Source organism: Labeo rohita, chromosome 2 (genome assembly GCF_022985175.1).
Source record: "Labeo rohita strain BAU-BD-2019 chromosome 2, IGBB_LRoh.1.0, whole genome shotgun sequence".
In the NCBI taxonomy this organism is placed as follows: Eukaryota; Metazoa; Chordata; class Actinopteri; order Cypriniformes; family Cyprinidae; genus Labeo; species Labeo rohita.
Window position 1 is genome coordinate 26,335,739 of NC_066870.1, and position 17,695 is coordinate 26,353,433.

At 35.5% G+C, this 17,695-nt stretch overlaps 1 protein-coding gene across 2 annotated transcripts; it reads left to right on the forward strand.

Annotated features, from left to right (window-relative positions):
- The first annotated feature begins 877 nt into the window (after positions 1-877).
- On the forward strand, positions 878-17,695 carry nrd1a (nardilysin a (N-arginine dibasic convertase)). 2 transcript variants are annotated; one of them, XM_051138722.1, is made up of 31 exons: positions 878-940; positions 1,276-1,571; positions 1,827-2,085; positions 3,822-3,903; positions 4,005-4,158; positions 4,368-4,441; positions 4,532-4,627; positions 4,721-4,843; positions 4,928-4,985; positions 5,063-5,136; positions 5,218-5,287; positions 5,531-5,608; positions 5,694-5,814; positions 6,137-6,195; positions 6,281-6,335; positions 6,477-6,581; positions 6,669-6,792; positions 8,293-8,379; positions 8,468-8,587; positions 8,737-8,788; positions 8,985-9,135; positions 9,226-9,353; positions 11,162-11,324; positions 12,539-12,570; positions 12,663-12,801; positions 12,905-12,952; positions 13,540-13,592; positions 13,675-13,758; positions 15,153-15,360; positions 15,472-15,561; positions 16,771-17,695. In XM_051138722.1, exons 2-31 carry the CDS (start codon positions 1,396-1,398, stop codon positions 16,990-16,992), a joined length of 3,285 nt encoding a protein of 1,094 aa, XP_050994679.1. In that variant the 5' UTR covers positions 878-940; positions 1,276-1,395; the 3' UTR covers positions 16,993-17,695. The 2 variants fall into 2 exon arrangements, with proteins under 2 accessions (XP_050994679.1, XP_050994670.1); XM_051138713.1 differs by having other exon boundaries at positions 884-940; positions 1,335-1,571.

The following is a 17,695-nucleotide window of genomic DNA, read 5'->3' on the forward strand; positions in this document are numbered from 1 at the left end:
AGTAGTACTCCAAATCGAGTTTAATTCTATTTTATATTAGTAAGTCTTAAGCGATATGTCAGTAAAAATGTTAATAGATTTGAACTATACTTAGAATGAAACAAATGTATTTTTATATGTACTTTTATAAGAATTTCATCTTACTTAGGTAGAGTCTCTGAACAAAACTAATGTGTTTTCCCTATTTGAGTGTGAGCTTCATATTCTCACTATCATACTATACAAGCCATAAAAGCCTGATGTATCACATATGATACAAAAAAAGTTTATATTTGCTAACTTTTTTTTTCTCTTAGATTTTTACAAATATTTTCTTTAAAGATTTAATAAACTGTTACATTTTTTCTGTACAGTTTAACGGTCATATGAAGTCATAAATGTGTTTGGGTTGATGATGTCTAACTTTTCTTATCAAAATATAAGGTTAAATGTATGTATAATATTAATTATGAAAGGTGTATTTTTAAGTTGCCATGAACGCATCTTAAATGATATATTCTGTAAACATCTTACCAATTCTGTACATCATTTTCTTCAGGATGATTATCTTTGATCATAAATAAGTCATACTTAACTCGCAAATTAAAAAAAAGTAGCCTAATTGATTATAATACAGACGGCTGTATTACAGTCTCAGGCATTTCCTAAAACACAGACAAGTAATATAAATGTGATGTCATTACAAAATTTTGCCGTTAATTTAATAATCGGTGATGGACTGACTACTGTAAGAATCTCCACAGACCGTAACATAAACTTACAAACTGCTGAGCCAGATAAATCAGCATCACCTTAGCAGGGTTTTTGGCCAATCAGTGAGGCGCGTTTTACTACGCCTATGGCCTTTGACGAATCACAACTCTTGTTGTTGCATAGACGCAACCTACCGGTGACAGGCCGAGTGCTGTAAAGTTCGTCTGACCCATCATCAGGATAGCAGGTATGAGTCTGCGATGAAACTTGGATAACTTTGTGAAATAATGTGATAGACTAATTGCAGATGAGCATATCATATTTGAGACAAATGAGCTAATTTAGTTTGTTAACTGTACCAAGCGATTCAGGCGTTTTTGGTTTGTATTAAATTGTGTCACTATGTAGCGGATTAGCTTCATTGTAGCACAGTGGTGATAATACAAATATAAATTGTCAAAATATGTCAAGTAATCCTTCATCAAAAGCCACATCAAACTAATTCCATAATTTAAGATAGATTTCATAATGTATATATTATTATTGTCGCCCTGTTTCTAATATGCGTGTCGTTTGTTTTAGACTGACAAAGTCAGTATTGCTCTATTCAAGGCTGCGCGCACGTTTCCCCTGTTTTGTAGCAGGGTCATATACCGCCCCGTTCACCTCAACTCCAGTGCTAAAGTAGCATCATTGCTCAAGATGCCCCAGACAAACAAGTTCAAAAGTGCTGCAGCCTGCGGTGCTGCTCAGTCTGCTGGTCCAGACCGGGGAGAAGCACTCAGAGACCCCAACGCACCTCCAGGGGACAGTGGTGGAGATGACAACCAAGGAGACCCTCAAATTATTAAATCTCCAAGTGACCCCAAACAATACAGGTAAAGTCCACATGTACAGATTTTAAACTGGGTTCTAAAAAGGTTAAAGTAACAAGTGAAGCCTTTTAAAAGATCATTTTACATTATAAATGATACTGTATGTTGGCACTTAAGGACAGGGAGTTAACAGAAATATGAGATCACACAAGTAAAACACAAGCTCTGGTTGCTTCTCTTGAGTGTGTAACACAACACTGCATGCACTGATGACTAAACCAGCTAACAGATTTTTTTTTTTCCTCTTTTTATTTTCAGATATATTGAGCTGAGTAACGGACTGAGGGCTCTCCTGATTTCTGATCTGAGTGGTTTAGATGGGAAAGCTGAAGATGAGGATGATGAAGATTCTGAAGAGGAGGAGGAAGAAGAGCAGGCAGAGGGAGAGGAAGAGGAGGGAGACTCGGGGGAAGGAACGGATGAGGAATCTGAAGAGGATGGGGACAGTCAAGATAGCGACTTTGAAGAGCTTGATGAGGACGATGACAGGAAGAAGAAAAAGGGATCTGAAAAACAGGTTTGTGTTGTCTAGGGATTCAAACTTTGATACTGGCTGCATTTTATTTTGGTCAAACCTCTATTAAAGTAAACATGAAAGAAAAATCCTACTTATCTGTGTTTTTTATTTTATTTTTTTCCCAAACCGTTGTAATTTGAATTTACAAATTAAATTGTGGAACAACTTCTTTAATCATTTAGCCTTTTTTTTTTTTTTTTTTTTTTTTATAAATAATCTGTTTCATTCTGGTCTGTCACTACTTCCCTTTTATTGTGACTTGAAGGATACATGATATATCAGCTGATAGTACAGATTTGTGTGTTATTGTATGTTTGTCAGTATTGGGGATTTCATAGCGGATTTTTTTTTTTTTTTTTTTTTTTTTTTTTTTTTTTTTTTTAATTTAATGGCACTGTTACATGTAATATTTAGCAAATCTCAAAATGAATATCGATTTCTTATTACTGTACATTTAAAATGCTTTGATGCCTAAATTCACAGCATTTGGAATTACTGATCTTAATTTGTAGTTTTTGTATCTATTTGGACAAATAATTTAAAACTATATTATCAATTATGAACCATATATTTATTTATTTACTTACACTACCAGTCAAAAGTTTTTGAACAGTAAGATTCAGTAAGTAAGTGTTTTTTTTTTTTTTTAAAGTCTCTTCTGCTCACCAAGTCTACATTTATTTGATCCAAAGTACAGCAAAATCAGTAACCTTTTGAAATATGTCTTTTACATTTAAAAGAACTGTTTTCTATTTTAATATATTTTAAAAATGTTGTTTGTTCCTGTGATTTTTAAAGCTGAATCTTTAGCATCATTACTCCAGTAACATGATCCTTCAGAAATCATTCTAATAATTTGATTAACATAATATTCTAATTATTTAATAGTATTATTTTTATGTTGAAAACAGAAAGTTCAGGAGAACAGCATTTATCTGAAATAGAAATCTTTTGTTACATTATAAATGTTTTTATCATCACTTTTGATCAAATTAAAACATCCTTGCTAAATAAAAGTATTAATATCTATAATTTTTTTTTTTTTACAAAAAAAAAAAAAAATACATATATATATATATATACAGTAGTCAACATTTGAAGTGGATCAGAAAAGTTCATCAAAATTGTCCTAAGCCAAGAACAGATATTGTTTTTATTTATATAAAATATTTTGATCCACTTCAAAGCTTTTGTATTTATATAATAGCTTTTATAGTGTATTATGTTACAAACACTTTTTATTTCAAAAAAATGCTGATCTTTGGATCTTTCTGTTCATCAAAGAATCCTGAAAAAATGTACTCAACTGTTTTAAATATTTATAATAATAATAATAATAATAATAATAATAATAATAATAATAATAAAATGTTTCTTGAACAACAAATCAGCATATTTGAATTATTTCTGAATCATGTGACACTGAAAACTGGAGTAATGATGCTGAAAATTTAGCTTTGATCACAGGAATAAATTACATTTTAAAATATATTAAATTTATAATAAATACTTTTTAAAATAAATACAAACCCGTTTTTTTTTAGTAGTAAAATTTTTTCAAAATTACTGTTTTTGCTGTATTTTGGATCAAATAAATGCAGACGTAGTGAGCAGAAGAGACTTCTTTGAAAAAACATTAAAAATCTTGATGTTCACAAACCTTTCGACTGGTAGTGCATTTATTTATTAATTAATTAATTTATTTTTTGTTTGTTAATTTTGTTTTTTGAAATTAGTCTGCAGCGGCCCTTTGTATTGGCGTAGGGAGTTTTAGTGACCCTAATGACCTACCTGGCCTTGCACACTTCCTGGAACACAGTAAGTCACTCTTGCAGTCATTTAGCCATAACTGTATTCAATATTGCTTTATTCTCAGCGATAATGTTTCACTCAAACGTATCTCACTACTTATGTTCCAGTGGTGTTCATGGGCAGCGAAAAGTACCCTTCTGAAAATGGCTTTGATGCATTTCTTAAAAAGCATGGTGGCAGTGATAATGCTTCCACTGATTGTGAGAGAACCATTTTCCAATTTGACGTCCAGAGAAAGCGCTTCAAAGAAGCCCTCGACAGGTGAAGCAGCTCTCAAAGATTTGATCTTATCACATCACCTCTTATCCTGATGGCCTCTTCATCTTTTTTTTGTGTCAGAATATTTGACATAATCCAACTGAGTGTTGTTCTACCCAAAACTGTTAAAATAAAAGCAGATACATTTATTTATATGTTTTAAACTTTAGTTGTCCATAACCTTTAAAATAATGTGATTGACTTTATCTCAGATGGGCTCAGTTTTTCATCTGTCCTCTTATGATTGAAGACGCCATTGACCGAGAGGTTGAGGCTGTGGACAGTGGTAAGTAAAGCATTTATATTATAGATTAAAATATTCTTGATAGCTCAACTTTGCGGTTTAACAGCCTATTGTTTTTTTTGTTTGCTACAGAATATCAGCTTGCTAAGCCTTCAGACTCTCACCGTAAGGAAATGCTCTTTGGCAGCCTAGCAAAGCCCAACCATCCCATGAGCAAGTTCTGCTGGGGTAAGTAAAACATGTCAAAAGCTGCTTTAGAGTAGCTCCTGGGTTTATTCTAAAGTTGCTTGCTTTTTTGATGGTCTTGTGATTGTATTTAAGGAAATGCACAGACCCTGAAAACTGAGCCTAGGGAAAAGAATATCAACGTTTACAAACGGCTCCGTGAGTTTTGGAAGAGGTACTACTCTGCCCACTATATGACCTTAGCTGTGCAGTCTAAAGGTAGGTACTCTACGCAGGAGTCAATTTAGATATGGAATTTCTTAGAAAATGGTCCTAAAATCTCTTCTACTCTTACCTTCATAGAGAGTCTTGACACCCTTGAGGAATGGGTTAGAGAAATCTTCAGTCAAGTACCCAACAAGTAAGCTCAACCAAAGCCCCGTTTGAATGGCAAATGTGATAATACAAATGTTTAAAGAGTTTCTCAATGCATTTCAGTGGCCAGCCGAAACCTGATTTTTCAGACCAGTTGAGCCCCTTTGAAACACCTGCGTTCAACAAACTTTACAGAGGTATGTCGTAGATTTTAATGTTCAAATGAGGTTTAACAAAACTCTAGAACTTACTATTAATATTTTGTTTGTTTGTTGCAGTGGTGCCTGTTAGAAAAGTACATGCCCTCACCATCACATGGGCTCTACCCCCTCAAGAGAAGCACTATAGGTAAACCAGTCATGATGGCACTCTGTGTGGCCCTTTTTTTAAATTAACTTCCTTTCTTTAACTTCCCACTTCAGCTTCCTTTTTCAGTAGTAAATACATCAAAAATTGCCATTTCACTGTGACTTTACATATTGATTTTGCTGGTCTGTATTGGAATGCCAATATTATTTTTCAAATAATGTGAGATATTTGAAAAAAAAAGTCTTTAAAAGAGAGAAAAAAAGCTATTCATGTTGCTCTCAGGGTAAAGCCTCTGCATTACATCGCTTGGCTGATTGGCCACGAGGGAACTGGAAGTATCCTGTCCATGCTTCGGAGGAAGTAAGTCCTTTTCTCTCATGTTGTGATTTTTGGTAAACGCCAAGGTGGATCTACTATAAAATTGAATCTCTTTCTCTGTGTCTAGGTGCTGGGCTCTGGCTTTGTTTGGTGGAAACAGTGAAACTGGTTTTGATCAGAACACCACCTATTCGATTTTTAGTATCTCCATCACTCTGACTGATGAGGGCTTCCAGAACTTCTATGAGGTCTGTGAGGGTCACCAGACTAGACGTTGCATTGTTTTACATTTCTGTGATCCTACACTGCTAGTGCAAGTCAAAATTATGCACTACAGTTACAAGCATCCTTAAGATATATTGTTTTCACACTTAATGTCATTATAGAAATATGGGGGGAAGCTGAGAAATGAACAGCTTTGCTAGATGTGTGTAAAATTGGATTACAAAGCCTCTGAGGCGCAAACACAGCCCTTTTCCATCCTAAATTATAACAGACATGATTGCTGCAAAGTTTAGTCCCACTTAAAACCAATGCATCCATGGTAATTTGAATGGTTTTCTTCTTTAGGTTGCTCATCTGGTCTTCCAGTACTTGAAAATGCTTCAGACTCTTGGGCCCCAACAGAGGTAGGCCCTTTATGTGGTGTTAGGATCTTTGCAGCTAATTTTGTAGTTTAAAAGATATCACAAAAACTTTGCTTCTCTTTGGCAGAATATATGAAGAAATTCAAAAGATTGAGGCCAATGAATTCCACTATCAGGAGCAGGTAAGGTTTAGTATTTTGCACTACTGTCGGCCTATGAGCGCTTAGCTGTTTCTCACCAACAATGGAGTGTTGTATTTTCAGTTGAAAGATGGATATGTGTATTTGTTTGTAGACTCTGTTCTTACAGTGTTGCTTTTATAGACTGATCCTATTGAATATGTGGAGGACATCTGTGAAAACATGCAGCTGTTCCCAAAAGAGGACTTCTTAACTGGAGACCAGCTAATGTTTGAGTTCAAACCGGAGGTACTTGCAGCACATGCAGCGTTGATATTGATTTAGCACAGGATTTGAAAAATATGGGTAGTATTTGTTACATGTTTTTTCTCTTAGGTCATCTCTGCTGCACTGAACCTCCTAACACCAGAGAAGGCCAACTTGCTCCTTTTGTCCCCTGAGCATGAAGGCCAGTGCCCACTCAGGGAAAAGTGGTTTGGGACCCAGTACAGTATTGAGGGTTTGTACATATTTTTAATTTTAACTCCATATTTTCAGAAGTAAATAAAATACAATATGCAGGATCAGAAGTTAAAGTTTGGTGTCTTAGAAACTGTGTTTGTATTAGATTATTTTGGAAGTGAATGTCAGAATCCAGTGCTGAATTGTAAACATTGCAGATTTACGTGTTGCAGTAAGCTCGGTCACAAAATTAGATATTTAAGAAACTCATGCACTCAAAACCAGCAGTAATTACCAGTTTGAAGTGGAGAATGTGCTTTAGCTTATCAAAATGAGTCACCGTAGCCACTGCAGCTGTAGAAGAATATCTGATGCCAAAATTAAGAAGTACCTTGACTGTGTAGGAGTAGTTTGGTTTTGAACAACTGCAGGAAATCACAACCAATATTAGTGTACTAGTAGATTGTAGGTGGTTACTCAAATGGGAAATACATCTTAAGTCCAAGCACAACAAGCTATTTCTACCTGTTCCTTACAGGAATAGTTCACCCAAAAATGAAAATTTCCCCATGATTTACTCACCCTCAAGCCATTTTAGGTGTATATGACTTTCTTCTTTCAGACGAATACAATCAGAGTTATATTAAAAAATGTCCTTGCTCTTCCAAGCTTTATAATGGCAGTAAATGGCTGTTGAGATTTTAAAGTCCAATAAAGTGCATCCATCCATCAAAAAAAGTGCTCCACATGGCTCCGGGTGCTTAATAAAGGCCTTCTGAACTGAATTGATGCGTTTGTGTAAGAAAAATATCCATATTTAAACTTTATAAACCACAATCTCTAGTTTTTCACTAACTGTCATATGTGCGTTCACGAGAGAGTGACCAGTGTTTTGTTTTGCCCTCTACTCTGCGCTTTTGCATTCGTCACAGTGTCATCATCTGCTGGAACGCCACTCTCTGGTGTATGCGCATGACAGTTAGCGGAAGGTAGAGATTGCAGTTTATGAAGTTTTAAATATGGATATTTTTCTTACACAATGTAAATTCGCTTCGGAGTGTGGAGTACTTTTTATGATGGATTGATGCACTTTATTGGATTTCAAAATCTTAACAGCCATTCACTGCCATTATAAAGCTTGGAAGAGGCAGAACATTTATTAATATAGCTCGGACTGTATTCTTCTAAAAGAAAAAAATCATATACACCTAGGATGGCTTGAGAATGAGTAAATCATGGGGAAATTTTCATTTTTGGGTGAACTATTCCTGTAAGGAACAGGTAGAAATAGCTTGTTGTGCTTAATTTTCACATTTGTGAACAATCACTTTAAATAAAAGAATTGTTATTTCTTATTCGGGTACACTTGAGAATTGTTGAGAATTTTGAAGACTCACATGCTTACTGGAAATTATTATTTGCTGGATTCAAATCTACTTAAAATGTATTCTTAATTAATCTTAGATTTATCCCATTATACAAGAAATAAAGCATTTTTCTTCTATATTGTGCAGCTCTGGAGACTTGTTTAAACCAAGATTTTTTTTTTCCCTTACAGACGTACAGCAGCACTGGAGAGAGCTCTGGGCAGGAGATTTTGATTTAAACCCTGGCCTTCACCTACCTGCTGAAAATAAGTTTATCGGTGGGTATCTTCCGTTGATGTCTTTTAATGTTGCACTGTATCTGTAGCCTGTTTCATGACTGTTTCTTGTGTCTCTTTTCACCTCCAGCCACTGATTTTGCCCTCAAAACCTCTGACTGTCCGGACACAGAGTACCCTGTCAGAATAATGAACAATGACAGAGGGTGTTTGTGGTATAAGAAGGACAAGAAGTTCAAGATCCCCAAAGGTATCATTGTATTTGTCTCTACATTCAATATATCATGTCTCCAATGTCCAATAGCAAAATGGATTGAGTGGAATGTACGAAAAGTCTCTAGCTGCACCTCTGTGCTCAATTACCCAGCTCACACTTACGTTTTCTCTCTCTTCCAACAGCGTACGTGCGGTTCCACCTCATATCACCTGTGGTTCAGAAGTCTCCCAAAAAGTAAGCTGACGATCATGTGAAAACATACAGTCATCCGAGCAGATCTTGTAAATGCTGTAGCCATGGAAACCCCATCTAGCCATTAGTGTGTCTGCTCAGGTCTTAGGAATCACTATCTCTAGGTTCTGTTCTTGTTCATCCGTTTACTTTTCCATCTGACCTTCTCTTTTTGTTCTCTCTTCTCACTTCCACTTAGCCTGGTGCTTTTTGACCTGTTTGTGAATATCCTGGTGCATAACTTGGCTGAGCCGGCCTACGAAGCTGATGTGGCCCAGCTAGAATATAAATTGGTTGCAGGGGAGCATGGCCTTGTCATCAAGGTTAAGGGCTTCAACCACAAACTACCGGTAAATAACCAGCACAGATTTGTTTATATACAGAAATTGGTGTCATTTTTTTTTGAATTCGTTTTTTTTAATTGCTGATATGTGTTGCAGTTACTGTTCAACCTGATTGTGGATTATCTCGCCGATTTCTCCGCTGCTCCTGACGTGTTCAGCATGTTTGCAGAGCAGCTGAAAAAAACCTACTTTAACATCCTCATCAAGCCTGAGAAGCTTGGAAAGTGTGTAAACTTCATGTTTGCCTTTACTCCACTTACACTTTATATATGCTTGTAGCCCCACCCACAAGTAGAGACATCGTACAGTAGCACTCTTATCAATTTTTTTTGTTAAAGGGATAGTTCCAACTGGGGTGGTGTAGGGACAAGGTGGGGGGATTAGCCAAACTTTAGCGATTCCGCGCTAAGAGCCGCTTCAACGAGCGGGTATAAAAACACGAGCATTGACTAGAGTGGCCGTTTCAGCACAATAATGCGCCGTAGACATGTGCAGTACAGGGGGTCGAAACACATACTGAAGCCGCGATCTACTCTGGTTGCCGTGTCGGAGCCGTAACGCGCTGTGTGCAGTGTGTGGTAAAAGATTTATTCATCATACAGTGTACATAGCTTCACTTATAACGTGAGTGTTTTTTAAAATGCAATAAACTTGCACTAGAATAGGCTAGGCTGATCATTGATGATGTTCTTTGATAATGTTAGGCTGCTTTTAGCCTTATGCTGGAGCTGGTTTCGGGCAATGAAACTAAGTATGTAAAATAATGAAATAAATTAGCATGATAATATCATGTATTGGCGATCTCGCAGGCTGAGGATGGGACTCAAAACTACCGTAGTATATTATTTACTCACCCTCCATGCATCCTAGGTGTATGTGACTTCCTTCTTTCAGACAAATGCAATCAGAGTCTAATAAAGTCTAATAATGTGAATCCATCCATAACAAAAAATTGCCTCACACGGCTCCCGGGGGTCTCCTGTACCGAATAATTGCGTTTTTGCATATCCGTATTTAAAACGTAAGATTCACTATTAATCTAGCTTGCTAACTGCTTTGACAAGGGGCGTGGCAGTACTGAAACACCATCTAAGCTGTTCGCCAATCGCAACGCACTGGGATAGTTAACCAATCATAACACATTTCCATAATACCATCACACGCATGTGCCATGGCATTATTGTTAATGGTGGCAGAGACTGAAACAGAACAGTGAGTAATTAATGACAGAATTTTCTTTTTTTTTTTAGTGAACTATCCCTTTAATTTTTGATTTTTCTTTAATTTAGAAAATTGAAATCTTTCAAGCATTTTACACTACAAATTTATGGTTTGCAACATTGAAGCATGTAAGAGATTTGTTTCTTGCAATTGTGATTTTGTGTAAATCCACTTATGCCACCTTAAAATATCTGTGTAAATACAAGTAAAAACATTACCGTTCATAAGTTTGGGGATCGGTATGATTTTTTTTAAAAAAAATGTTTGTTTTTTTTGTTTGTTTTTTTTTTTTAAGAAGTCTTTGCTCACCAAGGCTGCATTTCTAAAAATACAGGGGGAAAAAACAGTATATTTTGGTACAATTTAAAAGAACTGTTTCTTATTTTCATGTAGTTTATTTTCAGCAGCCATTACTGCAGTCTTCAATGTTACATGATTCTTCAGAAATCATTTTAATATGCTGATTTTTGGTGCAGAAACAGCTGCTGCTTAATATTTTTGTGGAAATCATGAATATTTTAACTTTTTGTCCTTTATCCTGAATAACAGTATGAATTTAAAAAATGTACTAACCTCAAACTTTTGAATGGTAGCTTAAGGCATATTGATGCAGCTTCTACAGTGATGTAGTGTCAAAACTGCCCCTGAATGGGCAAAATGAAGCATAATATAATTGGCTTGGAACACCATGATAGGTCCCTCCACAACCCACGCAGTCCCATATGCCAGTGTCTACATTGCTCTTGCTATATATATCTTTTCAGTGATCTTCCACTCATCACTCTATGTCTGTCCATATGTGTCTCCTCAGAGATGTGAGGCTTCTGATTCTAGAGCACTCTCGCTGGTCGACCATTCAGAAGTACCAGGCTGTGCTGGATGGGCTCAGTGTGGATGAACTTATGGAGTTTGTGAGCAGCTTCAAGTCAGAGCTGTATGCTGAAGGACTAGTGCAAGGAAACTTCGCTAGCACTGTGAGTTTTCTCACGTAAATGTTGCATGTGTATGTTTTTCAATGTCCCACAATTGCTGCTGATAGAGCTTACCTTCTATTGGTGAACACTGCTGTTCAAAAGATTGGGATCAGTAAGATTTTTTGTTTTTTTAATGCAGTCTACTATGCTCATCAAGACTGTTTTTATTTAAACAAAAATACAGAAAAAAACAGTAATATTTGGAAATATTATTGCAATTTCTAATATTAGTTTCCTGTTTTAATACACTTGAAAATATAATTTATTTCTTTAATGTAGTGCTGAATTTTCATCAGCCATTACTCCAGTCTTCAGTGTCACATGATCCTTCAGAAAGCATTCTTCTAATATGCTGATTAATTAAAAGTATTAATTTCTTTCAAAAAAAAAATAAAGAAGGAAAGAAAAAAAAATGTACTGACCCAAATCATTCTAATATGCTGGTTAATTATCAGTGTTGAAACTGTTGTGCTGCTTAATTTTTTTTGAAAACTGTGATCTTTTTTTTCTTTGATTAATAAAAAGTTATAAAGAACAGCATTTATTCGAACTAGAAATCCTTTCTAACAATATAACACTTTACTATCACTTTTTATCCATTTGACACATCCTTGCTGAATAAAAGTTTAATTTCTTTAAAAAAAAAAAGAAAAAAGAAAGAAAGAACAAATTTACTAACCCCAAACTTTTGCATAACTGTGCATATTGTAACACAACATTTATATTTTAAACAAACACTCTTCTTTTTTAACTTATCATTCATCAAAAAATTCTGAAAAAAGTATCACAGGTCCCAAAAATAATAGACAGCACAACTGTTTCCAACATTGATTATAAACCAGCATATTAAGAATGCTTTCTGAAGACTGGAGTAATGATGCTGAAAATTCAGGTTTGCTTCACAGGAATAAATTATATTTTAAAGTATGTCACAGCAGTGAATTGTTATTTTAAATTGCAATAATATTTCACAAAATTACTTTTTTTTTGTATTTTTGATCAAACAGATGCAGCGTCAGTGAGCATAAACATTAAAAAACAAACAAAAAAACAAAATCTTACTGATCCCAAACTCTTGAACAGCAGTGTGCACACAGAATATTATAACATTTTGTAATGCTTGTATAAGCGAAAAGAACTACATATCAGAACTATAGTTGATCTGATTTGAAATTACAATTGTCATTTTTTTTTTTATTTCTCATCACCTGTAGGAATCCATGGGATTTTTGCAGTATGTTACAGAGTAAGCACTTTTTTCACCAGTTTATTTTGTATAGCATTACCACTTAAAATTGAATTAAAAAGTTATATATTGCATATTTTTCCTGCTTTCAGCAAATTGCAATTCAAGAAGCTGTCAGTAGAGGTCCCTGTTCTCTTCAGAGTGGTAGAGCTTCCTCAGAAACATCATCTTTGCAAAGTGAAGTCTCTCAACAAAGGAGACGCTAACTCTGAGGTCACTGTGTATTACCAGGTAAAACCAGCAAAATACACATGACATATAGACATGTTTAGTCATGTCATATTTTTAAAATAGCAGTGATTTGTCTGTAATATCTGCCTTTGTCTTTTGTTAGTCCGGTCCTAAGAACCTGCGTGAGCACACTCTTATGGAGCTGCTAGTGGTGAGTATTACTCAGTTTTGGTGGCTGACTACATAATGAAGGGTATCGCTTACAGTAAACGTTACTGTAACTTTATGTATGTATATAAAGTATAAGAACAGCTGCCCCAGGGTTTTTTAAGCAATAAAGTCAGTCCCTCCTGCCAGATTCAAAAGAAGTTCTCAGTTATTGCTCTCTAGGGCGCTGAGCACACACATCTGCATGGCCATAAGCTCAACTCATCCACTTTACTTTATACTGAAGACGGACTTTGGATGCTGTCCAGTTCTCTGTCTTTCTCAGCAGTTACTTTAAAACACTCTGAGAGGTTGAGCTGGCTCTCATTGTAAAGTGTAATGTGCTGTTCTAAAGGTCCAACGATTTATTTATTTTTGCAGATAACAGCTTTTGGAACTACAAGATATCGGTTGAAACAGATGTTAATAATGGATTTTGTTTTTTCATTGTTTGTTATCCCTGAGTTTTGTTTGCATATTAAACTAAAGAAAACTAAGCAAAACTAAATTTAATTTCCACTAAAGCTTGTTCCTACATGGGTGGCTGTTTTTATCAATTTATGTTTTATCATTGTGGCTGCTGTATTGTAGATGCACATGGAGGAGCCATGCTTCGACTTCCTCCGAACCAAAGAGACGCTGGGGTGAGTATCAGAGACGACATTTAAGACATTATCTTGCTCCAGCTGCTGGATTTAATTAGTTGTACTCCATCTGTTTTCACAGATATCATGTCTACCCAACCTGTAGAAACACATCAGGTGTCCTTGGATTCTCAGTCACAGTAGAGACTCAGGCCACCAAGTTCAAGTGAGCTCTCAGTGTGCTTTTTGGTTGCAGTTCACTCCTGCATCAGAATTATCTGATTTATGTGCTGCAGCTGCTGCCTCTTGACTTCAAAATCATAATTAACCTTTATCTGCACCTCCATTTCGACTAAATTGCAGTGTTACTCTACACTGATTGGCTCTCTTTATTATTTCTGAAGTGAAATACAGCCTACACTGAATGTTAACAAAACAATTCACGTACTTACATCATGCATAACATTTTATTGCTTCATAAAAGCCTATCTTGTGAAATGTTGTGTTAATATAAATATCAGGGTTACCACAGTTATAAATATCAGGGAACTTCAAAACTATGATGTACATACACCTTGCAGAATCTGCAAAATGTTAATTATTTTAGCAAAATAAGAGGGATCATACAAAATGCATGTTATTTTTTTATTTAGTACCGCTTCAGAAGGAAACACGATCATTAAGAGCTGGGGGTGAAAACTTTTTGAATTTGAAGATCAGGGTAAATTGAACTTATTTTGTCTTCTGGGAAACATGTAGTGGAAACTTCTGTAGCCTCTGAGGGCCAGTACTATATCAAAAAATAGGATATTTAGGCAAAATAAGAAAAATGTACAGATCTCCATTTTGTTCAAAAGTTTTCACCCCCCCAGCTCTTAATGCATAGTTTCTGCTTCTGAAGCATCAGTGAGCGTTTGAACCTTCTCTAATAGTTGCATGTAAGTCCCTCAGTTGTCCTTGTGTGAAAAGATGGATTTCAAAATCATTTGTGGAACCTGAAGGGTTTTTCTGAAGAACAGCAGGCAGTTTAACTGTTCAGGACAAACATGATCAACTATCACTAAACAAAAAAAAAAAACAAAAAAAAAAACAGCTGTGGATTATTCAGGTAACAACACAGTATTAAGAATCAAGTGTATGTAAACTTTTGAACAAGGTTATTTTTATAAATTCAACTATTATTTTCTCTTGTGGACTATAAATAAACGTCTTTCTTTGAAATATCTTATATCAATAACATGCATTTTGTATGATCTCCCTTATTTTTGTAAAATAATTAACATTTTTAATGATTCTGAAAGGGGATGCAAACTTTTGACCTCAACTGTAGTTGAGTTTTAAAAAAAAAAAAAAAATAGCTAGAAAAAATATAAGGTTTCTATTAAATGGTTGTTAAAAAATCTTCAGACAACTGGAAAAGTTGAAGTTGAAGTGTGGGAACCTGGAAATGTTAATACAGTAATGCATTTTAAGTGTTTTCTATTGAGTTCAGTGTGCTGCAATAATAGCTTCTGCACATAGTAAATTATGTAAATCTTTAATTTGCATTCTGAAATATTTCAGAGTGGTGTTAAACTCCTTTTCTCTTCTCCTTTCTGCACTAAATTTTCTGCATTCCAGCACTGAGCTGGTAGAGACAAAGATTGAGGAGTTCCTGGTAAGCTTTGGAGAAAAGATGAACAGCTTGAGTGATGAGGCTTTTAAGACACAGGTGACTGCTCTCGTCAAGCTGAAGGGTTGCGAAGACACCCATCTCGGTGAAGAGGTGGATAGGAACTGGACAGAGGTGGTCACGCAGCAATACGTCTTCGACAGACTTAGCCGGGAGGTGAGAAGCCCTGTTGCACACGAACAAAGCCTGACAGTTCAGCAATGTGTTAATGATGAATTGTGGGAATATACTTGGACAGTGTCATTTTTTTTTCTGCTTGTATAACAGATTGATGCACTGAAGCTCATGACCAAGGCTGAACTCGTGAACTGGTTCATGGAACACAGGGGTGAAGGCAACAGGAAGCTCAGTGTACACGTACGTTTACCGGCACATCACTCAGTCCTTCACTCCTCACTTGTATATATTAGGGGTGGTTCCTCCGAGGAGGCATGGGAGGTGGTTTCTCCACGTCTCTCTCCTCCACTAAGTCCATTGAGTTTTAACAGATCCCCTAAAGTGTGCAGTGAGTTTGGTGGGGGGTGATTAAGAATGAATGGGGGAAAGTTATGTGAGAAGAGGCAATGCCTCTAATCTGACTGCATATGACTGGTTATGATTGTCTGTGATTGGCTGAATCAGTCTGAATCAGTCAATGGCGTTAATGGGAAGGCTAATTTAAAAAGTAGGTAAACATCAGGCCACCATATCATATATATATATATATATATGTGTGTATGTGTGTGTGTATGTATATGTGTATAGATCACTTTGTTACATCAAAATAAGACTTAAAATGGTGTGATCTGTGGGAGTTTTTAGTAAGTAATCAGCTTGGTGAAATATAAAGTAAATCTCTATGTCTGTGACCAATATTTACAGAGTTTTGATGACTGATGATCCAAAAAATTAAAAAATATTTAAAAGTTAACTATTTAAAAGAATAGCTGAACATAAGTTCACAAATAAAATAAATTGTTAAAATTTTTACAGCCTTGAGTTATTATTTTGGAATAAATGTAAAATGCTTAAAAACACTAACTTGGTGCGATTCATACTTGGCTTTAATAAATAGAATATTGATTACATTGCTAAAAAAAAAATATATATATATATATATATATATATATATATATATTCCGATAGTATAAGTAATGTTTACTTAACCAAGAAAAAAAAGAAAGAAAAATTATTATTATTTTTTTTTTCTTTCTTTCTTTTTTTTTTTTGGTTAAATAAACAGTGTAGCAAGTACAGTATTAATGTACACACTTAGGATGCTTTTGTCATATTCAAATTAATTATTACTATTTAAGTGATTATTTAACTGATATTAGTCTATTAAGTAACTTTGAACTAATACTATTATTAGTATTATTTTCATTTATTTTTTATGCCTTCCTTTGTGGATTTTACCAGGGTTTTTTTTTTTAACTACTTTGTAACCAATTTTGTGGATTTGACCAAAATTTCACAATTTTTACAGAACTATTTTCCTTTTCATAATGCACATCTGTTTGTTCATATTTTGTTTAGTGAATATACTGTTGTAGAAGTGAGTCTGAATGATGAATGGTTTCTTTTCAGGTCGTTGGTTATGGAGTCGAAGAAAACGACCCTCCTAGTGAAGAACAGCCAGCTGCTGGAGAGGAAGAGGAGGAAGGCAGCAAGATGTCATTGTATGGGGAGGTTTCCAAACTCACGTTCCTTCCTGCTTCCAATTTACTGGCCTCAGCCGCTACCATCACAGACATCCAGGCCTTCACTTCCAATCTCAATCTCTACCCTTACCACAAGATTCTCAAATAAACAAAAGCATGGACTCACTCTGCCAGCTGGTACACAGGAACGCATCCCCCACCTCCATCTTCCATCCTTTCTTCTCGTCTACTTTGTCATACTTGAGCAAGGATGAGCAGGGGCCGGTGGTTTCCTGATGCTCTCGAACTTGAGAAACGAGCTTCAGCCATGTGTGCGTTCATATAATGAGCCCTGCTGTTGAAATGACGTTGCTGTGAATGTTGTGTGTTTGAGTGTGTGCGTGCGGGCATGGATGGGGCTCATTTTGAGGGTCCTGCTGACAGACGCAGATCACAAGGTTTCATTATATCCCTTCCTGGCTGTAGTGGACCTTTAGAACGTAAACATGACTTTAATGAATTGTGTGTGTTTTATCATTAAGTCTGCAGTGTTATGTTTCTACTAATAAATTTATAATGTTATGACACTGTGCTGAAAAGTATGAAATATATTTGAACAAAATGCAGTAAGAGAAATTGCTGGACTGCTTTTTATGTAGTCAGTTGATGATGCCTGATACTGAGGATTATAATGGTGCTTCAAAGGTGGGCATTTAAGCATGCAAGACCAAAATGATGATGCTTCTCTTACTGCTATAGCATCATTCTGCATTAGGCACAACTTCAACCTGTAAACTGAGCAATGGCTAATATCACTGCTTAAATTCAGAATGTGCAAATATATATTTATTAAAAGCACCGTGAAACTACTA